The sequence below is a fragment of the Paralichthys olivaceus genome, chromosome 23 (genome assembly GCF_024713975.1).
Source record: "Paralichthys olivaceus isolate ysfri-2021 chromosome 23, ASM2471397v2, whole genome shotgun sequence".
Lineage (NCBI taxonomy): Eukaryota > Metazoa > Chordata > Actinopteri > Pleuronectiformes > Paralichthyidae > Paralichthys > Paralichthys olivaceus.
Genome location: NC_091115.1, coordinates 9,835,682 through 9,844,494, shown reverse-complemented (window position 1 = coordinate 9,844,494; position 8,813 = coordinate 9,835,682). Strand labels below are relative to the sequence as shown.

General features: G+C 44.6%; 1 protein-coding gene across 1 annotated transcript; it reads right to left on the bottom strand.

Annotated features, from left to right (window-relative positions):
- Positions 1-270: 270 nt before the first annotated feature.
- LOC109632641 (uncharacterized) lies at positions 271-8,744 on the bottom strand. The gene is made up of 4 exons (XM_020092035.2): positions 7,532-8,744; positions 6,496-6,554; positions 6,291-6,388; positions 271-5,785 (listed from the first exon to the last, which is right to left on the bottom strand). Exons 1-4 carry the CDS (start codon positions 8,476-8,478, stop codon positions 2,816-2,818), a joined length of 4,074 nt encoding a protein of 1,357 aa, XP_019947594.2. The 5' UTR covers positions 8,479-8,744; the 3' UTR covers positions 271-2,815.
- Between the last annotated feature and the right edge of the window lie 69 nt (positions 8,745-8,813).

The following is an 8,813-nucleotide window of genomic DNA, read 5'->3' as shown; positions in this document are numbered from 1 at the left end:
CCATAAATCTATATCTTGTCTTTTTGTTTTGCTTTAGGATTGACCATGGCTACATCTGGCAAATTACCATCCATCAGATGCTCGCTGAACTTCTCATGTGTATGTGGGGATGGAATCATAGACAAACGTGAGTACACAACATAACATAGTAAGTCAAATGAGCTGTGGGAAGAACTGTATTATTTGCTGTAGGAATTTAACTTCACTCCAACTCCTGTCAACAGGCACGAAAAGCTGAAATGATAAATTAATCTTGAGGGAAGAAGGAAAGCGAGGTTCACAGGATTTATTCACTGAGTAATCAACATGTTATTCTCACATTAAAATATAACATCACAGAAAATGTTAGATTTTTATTTTCTTAAATTATTTGCTTTAAACATGGTCATAATCCAGACTTCATCCCACATGTTAAAAGTTCTCATTGTGACGCAGGTAGTTTAATAATATCTCCATTGTTTCTTTAGTCATGTGAATTTATTTTATTGAAGAAAAAAAAATCACTTTTTTTCATTACATACACGGTCAAGTTACATTGGGCCCATAAAAGCATCAAATGTACACACATCATACACATACTGTAACTCTGCATTAACTAAGACAACAAGTTCATACAAACTAAAACAAGAAAAGTCTTCAAATTGCATTTCAATTTTAATGTTTAAATGATTCAAGATAACTTTGTAATTTGTTTGGTGAAAAAACCAAACCACTCTTTGGAACAAGAGGTCACAGACAAATGTTTAAGGGCCAGAGGACATGACAGGTGATGAATTAAGTGACACAAATATATTTCTGCTGAATAAATTAAGTTTATTTGTCATATTATGCTCTAAAGGGGGTTGAAAGGACCAAGAATAATAAGACTTCTCGGACAACTCAACAAACTGGAACAAGTCAACTCCAGTTCTGACGTTGGCAAATACTTCACGTAGGAAAAATAAAATATCAGACATTTATTTATTTTCTAAAGCGTTCAGAGCTCTTCACCCTCAATTACAGCTGTTAACTAAAAGATTAAATAACAGATGTTTTTATTGCCTCCCACCAACATTTGGTTTAAAGCACCAACCTATTATACTGGTAAACAACAAAATCCAGAATCTCAGAAAATGGAAAATCTCAATGTGGCCGAGAAACTCAAAACTTTCTCCACTACTTTTTTTGGCAAATCAATTATAGCATGAATTCAAATGGTTTGCAAAAGCAGAGCTAAAATAACCCAGGGCTACGTCATACACAATCTCAGCAACTCTGACAGCCGGCTGGAAAACCAATACAATCCCTGAATCTCCACTCGTACCATGTAGATACACGACAGTCTGCTGACCGTCATGGCGACTGAAGGGCATCACTCCTCTCCGACAGATCCAGGAGGACAGCGTTGAGAGAGAGGGACCAGTTTCCTCCACTATTATGATTTAAAATCCATAATTTAATCCAAAATCAACCGTAACCATTTAAATTAAGTGATAAAATCATGAAAATAACAAACCCATCATCTCAGATATATAACCGTTTATAATTTCAGATTCCTGAATAACACTCACACACCTACAAAATGTGGTTTTCTTCTTTCATTTCTTGTTTCCCCTCTTTGCTTTTCCCACTGCCGCCAACCAGGCTTGTCTAATGACTGTTATTAATATTATTACATATCAATATCATTTCCATCTTCCTATCTTTAATAAACTCACATCTACTTTGTATTTTTATCATTATATTTAATCATAGTATTACTTATATATTACGTTCATAATGTTGGTATTTTGATCTGCACTGACTGGTGTTGTGTGTGTGTATTGTGTATTTGTGCTTGTGTGCATATACATGTGTGTGTGTGTAAAGAGCAGGAGAGCATAAGAAAAGAGCACACACTCACCCATTTGTTTTTTTCTTTACTTTTTAGTGGCAGGTCAGCCAGTGTCCATCATGTGTCTGCAAGGGTGGGAGAAACAAAAAAACAAAGAAACACCTCCCATCTCCCCAGTGTTGCAGATTCGGACATGCACCGAACTCTGCAGATACTCTGTATTTTCTCCAGAGGACTTTTAGCGTTCACATGTAGGTGCACGTGTGAATGCTAAAAGTCCGAGGGAGAGGCTCCGGATTATCTGCGGTATTTCTGTGCCTGGCCTCCTAGTAGAAAGTCAGGAGAGTTCAGGAGAAAATGATGACACTTCTAACAAAGAACTGAAAAAAACAAAACAACAATCGCCTCCCGGTGAAAAAGCGGTGAAACACACTTTAAAGACACAGACTAAGATATCAAGATAGTTTGTAGTGAGAAGAGCGGACATCTGGTGTCTGTGTTGTAAAGAAAATCATGTGATTGTTATGTGACTTTAATACGTCACTTCCTGCCTCTGTCTGCTGCACCTCTTGCCTCATCTCGCCTGATGCTGTTGTGAACTGTGCAGAGAACCTCCTGTGTTGTGCATGAGTGAAAGGAAAATTCTGGGTAAACTCTGTAGCCAGTTCTCCAGACTTTTCCTGCAGGTCATGTCTGAAAACTGCTGAGGTTTCTTTAAAGTAACTCACACTGTGTAACATCTTTTACCCTCATGCCCAGTAGTCTCAGCTCAAAGTAACACTCGCCCCACTGTAGAATTGTACGTGTGTACATGTGATGTTGTGTATTTGTATTTGTCTTACTTCATTACTAAAATTAAACGGAACAAAGGAGGAGAAAAGAAAAAAAGCATGAAGACGAAAAACCAACCTCTCCCTGTTTGAACTGGTTATGACAGATACACAAAGGGTGTGACAAGTGGACAATGCTTTTCAATATGAAGAATCCATGTTAGTTTCAATGCTACGCACCGCACTCTTCAACACCTTCTCTTTTCTTTGCAAACTCTCCCCCCACCCCCTTATCCATCGCGACGTGGTGTCTCCTCCACTTATAAAACCACCAGCACCCCGAAAACACGTAGAGCGCAATGAATGCCGGGAAATCGTAGAGGAAGAGGATGGTGAAGAAGCCGGCGACTAAAAGGGTGCACAGCAGAAGTCTGCTGAGGTGATGCAGCACGTGCAGACTCCAGCGTACGAGATCGTCAGACTCTTTTAATTTCTCGGAGGGGAAAGTGGGGTGTTTGTGAAATTGTTGGGCCGATCGATTGAAGTCTTCCGTTTGTCCACCTGTCTCCTGAAGGGGGATGGATCTTTTTCTTATTTGAGAAACGTTTTCCTGCTCCTTTGCAGAGCTAATGGTTCGGGCTGATTCAGTCAATGAGGCGTTGAGCTCTCGAGCGGGATGAGCACTTGAATCCAGATCTGTCGTGTGATTTTGATTTATTGTGTCGAGCGACTGACGACTTCCTTCTGGGGAGTGTTCTTTGCTACTTGTCTCTATCGCTTCCTCTTGGCCTTGATGGATTCTTGGATTTGGATCGGTCAAGGAAAATAAACCTTTCTCAAAAAGAGGCTGGCGGTCACATGTAATATCTGCCGGGCTGCCCTTCATATTCACGTCCCACGCTCTCCGACCGAACACCTCCTCCCAAATCCTCCTGACGAAATCCTCACCAAATCTTTCAATGAACGCCTCCTCCACCCTCGACTCAAGTGCCACAGTCTTTTCTGCCACAGCCAGGTCTTTTGTTCCCTCTGACAATTTCCTACATTCAACATGTTGAGGGTTCTCAACTTTCTCTCGCTCTTTCAATTCACCCGATGTGTTCTTCCTCTCGACCCAAGGGTCCTCCACGTTACCCATCGACCCCCTTATCGCTTCTGTTTTCAGCCTTCTCTCATCTTCGTCTCTCAGCCTCATATTCTCCTCTACTCCTTCTATTGTGGCAGGTTGGCGTCGAGGCTCTGTTTGAGCATCGATGTTCTCCTTCACCGTAATTTCCTCGGGGCTCATTTCCCGGCCTGCGCCCTCTCTCCGACCCCTCATAACATCCTGTGATGATTCCAATCTCAATTCCTCCACCTCTGTTGGGTTCAGGATGTGTCTATCTGCTGGAAAAGTGTTACTTTGAAGGACCTTTATCTCCACATTGTGTGTGCTCTGCGCTGGTGGGTTTATTTCCTGTCGCTCCACGTTTATTCCACTACAACTCACCCTGTCTTTTCCTTCTGTCATTTCATTTATACGTTGATTTTTTTCCTCCTCTTTCCCATCATACAGTTCCTCTGCTGCTCGGGTTGGACTCAACTGTTTATCATGCACTTCTGAAAGTACCGACCCATCTTGCCAGGCCGATGATTTTAGTTGTACATTTTTGTTGTAATGTCGCCACGCTCCCTCTAATTCCTCACTTATCAGTCTCTTTGTATCTTTTCTATAATATGTATGTTCCACCTGCATGTGTCTGAATCCCTCCTGGTCTTTCTCACTCGATTCCACATCTTTTTCCAATTTGAATTCACCTTCTATTATTGGGCTCGGCCTGATATTTTCCTCCCATGTTTGGTTTGGATTGAATTTGTGTGCGTGCATCTGCGCAGGTCTGATTTCATTTTCATCTCTCTCGTTCTCCATTAATGGATTTTCACTCTTTGGGTTCAGCACGAATTCCTCGCTGCGTTTTTCATCTGTGTACCTCTGGGAGATTTCACACGCCTCTGTTTCACGCTGCCTAAATATCTTCTCCTCTGTAGATGCTTGATTTTCCGTGCGGTTTGTCATGATCCTTCCCTCTCCTGCTCTTTCTCTGGACGTGGAGAAGACAAACCTCTCCCCGTCCTCTGTCCCCTGTCTGATTGTCTCCCTAAATGCCAGCGTGTCACTTGTCGCATTGTGTGCGGTACCTGTATCCTCCCCTTCCCCACAAGAAGAAAGACCCTCGTCCAGCCTCGCTCGCTGTGAGATCCTATCAACAGCGCTGGCATTCTGAGACTCTGGCGTTTCTATCATGTCTGCTGTCTTCGACTCCCCTGAGCTTGTTACTAAATCGGCCGCGTGCAGTGTGACATGCTCATCTGTGCCTGCTCCTTCTGCTTCTCCTCTTTTTCCCACTCGCTGCCAGATTGTAAGCATGTGACACTCAGTTGAACTGTCAACAGATCCCCCGGATACAGGCTTCACCCCCTCGAGACTAAATTCCTCTGGAGTGTGTGTTACAGAGTTCGTCTGCGCCCTTTGGGATGCATCTTGGGTCGCCGTGTTGTCACAGACACACGCCTCCGCATGTGGCTGGTGGTCGAAGCTAGATGATGTCGCCGCCGAGGCGAAGGTGGTGGGTGGATCCATGCCCACCTGAACTTCTTGAAATGCTTGACTGCTTGCCGAATATTGGGGCTCTCTGTGATTTGAGGGAGACACCAACGCCGCTGTTTGCAGCCATTCTGCCTCCGGGACACCAGAATGGTCCTTACGACTCGGCTGACTTAGAAATTCCTGCCACACGTCACACACCGAGGTGTCTTTGTGGTCCTTATCGTCTGGGCTGTTAAGAAAGCTCTCCCAGAGATCATTAACAGAAGGCGTATCCTCTATATTTTCCACGGACGCTTTCGGCCTGGTCAGCTTGGCGTTCCCTGCCCAGATGTCATCCATGTCAGCAGCCCCCCACTGCTGCGGCGTATCGCTTTTCCAGTCCAGTGTGAGCAGAGGAATCTGATGGTAGGTGAGGATCCGCGGACTGTCGTTTGGCTTTTTCTGGCGGTTGTAGCGATTGCTCACAGAGTCACACCATGGAGTTGGCACAGGCAGAGAAATCTGGCCACCAGCTGAGTCACATGAATAAACCCGTGGTGCTTGTCTCCTCTGGGAAGGGTGGTCCTGCACACGCGCCAAACATGCTCCTCTGTGCCAAATGTTTATGCCGTCCACCTGTCAGGAAAGGGCAAAGGTCAAGTCAAGTGTTTAATGCTCGAACTACTAGGAGCATAACCGGAGGCCACCAGCACAAGCTTTTGTTCGTTTTTAAGGTCATCGTCTCCTTTAAATCTCAAAACCAGCTTCATGACATAAAATGTGTGCAATGGCCCATTCAATTCATCGAGTATTCTTTCATATAACATTACTGTGGTGATGCAACTGGCTGTAACGCTGCTGCAACCTCAGCACACAAGACTGTTTTCCATTCATCAACTTTACTGCACGTTCACAAGCAGTTTTGCATGTATTATTAACATTGTGCACGTGAGTGATTTCAGACAGGCTCTCAAGTGTCAGGTCAGCTGAGGCTCCGGATCCTTCTCGCTCAGCTGCTGTGCAGCGTTACGTGCATCTCTCTGAAAGGCCACACTCTTATTTAGCCCTGATTGTGAGTAGTTTTTGTGGTAAACGGTAGCTCTGACTGTTGTTCACGACAAGAATGAGTCTGTGACCTCACCAAAGGTTTGTGTCCTTCGTGGTGTAATAACGAGTTTGACTCTGTGATGTTCGCCGTCTGTCTGTCGACCTCCTGTGCTTTATGAGAGGCTTGTGCTCCTGCAAAACAAATGACAAGAGTTTAAGTTTGCCTGCACACTCATACACACATATGTAGACATATGGAAATGCATGCATGCACACACTGAAACCTGGAGTACACACACCTCCAGAAAGTGTCGCTGTGATATTGAACTCCTTGGTCTTTTCCTCTGCACCCCCCCTCCTGTAGTTCAAAAAAGACAGTACATGAGCTCTGCAACATGTTTTACAGACGATATATAGCTACTGCATTACCTTAGTATTATACAACCAAAGGACTCTCATTATAGTGTGATTTTTTTTTTTTGCTGTTGCTATTCTACATCTCTCCTGGACTATACCTGCATCAGTGCTGACCCTCTGTTACACTGCTAAATAAACTATTCCTCTTGTCTCAGTGCAGTCAGCTTGTATTTTTTTACAGTGAAAGCAGAACACACAGAAAAAATACACAGTTTTTTTCCCAAAGCAAAAAAAAAAAAGGGATTATGTCGACAAAGAGGATGAAATATGCACATCTGTCTCTCCTAGCCACACTGAGACGTCATGGAAAAGCCGGACACACACCTGACCTTAAATGGGCAATATGTGTTCTACAGCTCAAAGACCCATCACTGAAAAGTTACACAACTGCTTACAGTAAACACACACAGGCCCAAAGCCAGCAAGCAACATTAACTGGTGCTTTATTGGCAGAAATCGAATTCATCAAATAATCCTGGTGATGCTTTCACTAGTGTGTTTCATCTAAATTGTACGAACTGATGTTTACCTTATCCTAAAATAGGCCCCTTATATCAAAGTACTTTATGTTTACATCGGGAGTGGGTCGTCTCTATGGAGGCCGCCATGTTTTTTACAGTAGTACAAACTGGACAAACTAAACACCTTTTGAGTTTTTTATGGTTCTCCTTCATGTTTGGAAAACGAGGATGAGGTGAAGGTTATTCAGCTGCAACATGAAACTTCACCACTAGATGTCACTAAATTATACACACTGAAACTTTAAAGAGTAACTGTTGCTAATTGAATTTGAGTCCAAACCATTTTATTTGAATCCTGATTACGATAAAACACTATGTATTGTTCACACGTGTGGGTGACATGACTTCCTCCAGCAGTGGCATGTTTAATAAAATCTCCAGCATCACATTCTCTCACCTGTTCGCTTTGAGGCAGCTCCTCTTGCTCTTGTAGCCCCAGCTCTCCTCAAGGACCTGAGGCCCGAGCTCCTTCGCTTGTCCTCTCTGATGGCAGAACAGCACATAGTTCAGGTCCTTGTTGTTGGCCCAGAAGGTGCCCGCTGTTGTTTCGTAGCGCAGGCAGAAATCCACCCTGGTGCCCTCTCTGTCGAAGGGAGGAATCAGAGTATACTTGAAAGCAAATCCGTCTGTTTCCCTGTCACTGGATCCGGGCACGTACTCCGCAAGCAGGTCAAAGTAGCTGCTCCAGCAATCCAGGCTGATCCTGGCATAAACAGACTTGCTGTAGCCGAGGTTGACCACTCTGATGATGCCGCGGAGCATGGTGGTTCCTGGGAGAAGCTCGATGCTCTCCAGCTCTACCATCTGCGCCTGTAGCTTCTGGGCCAGCTCCTCCGGGGATGATGGGACTGTAAACAGACAGGACATGTAGAACTCCTCCAGAGGAAACGCAGCCTCCCTCTCAGGAGCCCGGCTGACCTCTGACACCGTCACCTCAACATTGTCAAACTCCTTCACTGACACCAGGTTGAGGCCGAATGCATCAGCGAATGACACCTTCCTGCAGACAACAGACGGGGGCTCTGGTTCTGAGTCCTCATCTGTGTCCTCGTCCGTGGTGGAGCCCCTGGGAGATGAGGCCTCCCTTCCTCCCTCTTCCTGTCCCCCACTCCTCTCCAGCTCCTCTTCCTCCGTCACGAAACCATCCTCTTTCAAGGGTCGGACGTACAGAGCCTCCATAATGCTCGATGGTCTGAGAGGCAGCTGTCGGCCTGTCCTGCCGTCTGTGTGGCTGGGAGGGTGGCACAGACCAAAGTGCCCCGAGCCTTGCTGCAGTGATACTGTGGAGGGGAGAGCGCAGAGGGGACGTGACTTGACAGATGGAGTTAGGTTACAGCTGAACATTGTGAGCCTGAGCCAGACCTATTAATAGGACACATATAACTAGAGCATGGCGGGCCAGTCATCCTCTCAGTGATCCGCTCACAATTTGTTTGCTAGTTACAAAGTAAATACACGAAAAATAAAGCACTTCAAAGTAAAACTGATGTATGAAAAGGTTCATATTGTTGACGAGTCAATACTGCAGATGTGAAAATATTCCAAAACTTTACTACATTAGTGGGGAAGATGTGAATTTAAAATGGTACAGTACAGTATCTTCTTGTCTGCATGATGGTGCAGCAATCACATCAACCAAAATCCACACGTGCTGTTAATATATATATCTTCCTTAAATA

Bases quoted from the DNA above. Each gene is read 5' to 3' on its own strand.
- LOC109632641 (XM_020092035.2), bottom strand. From the start codon at position 8,478: ATGTTCAGCTGTAACCTAACTCCATCTGTCAAGTCACGTCCCCTCTGC. The intron at 6,555-7,531 runs GTGAGAGAATGT...TTTGAACTACAG, and splicing joins AGCTGCCTCAAAGCGAACAG to GAGGGGGGGTGCAGAGGAAA. The intron at 5,786-6,290 runs GTGAGGTCACAG...CTTTCCTGACAG, and splicing joins ACGAAGGACACAAACCTTTG to GTGGACGGCATAAACATTTG.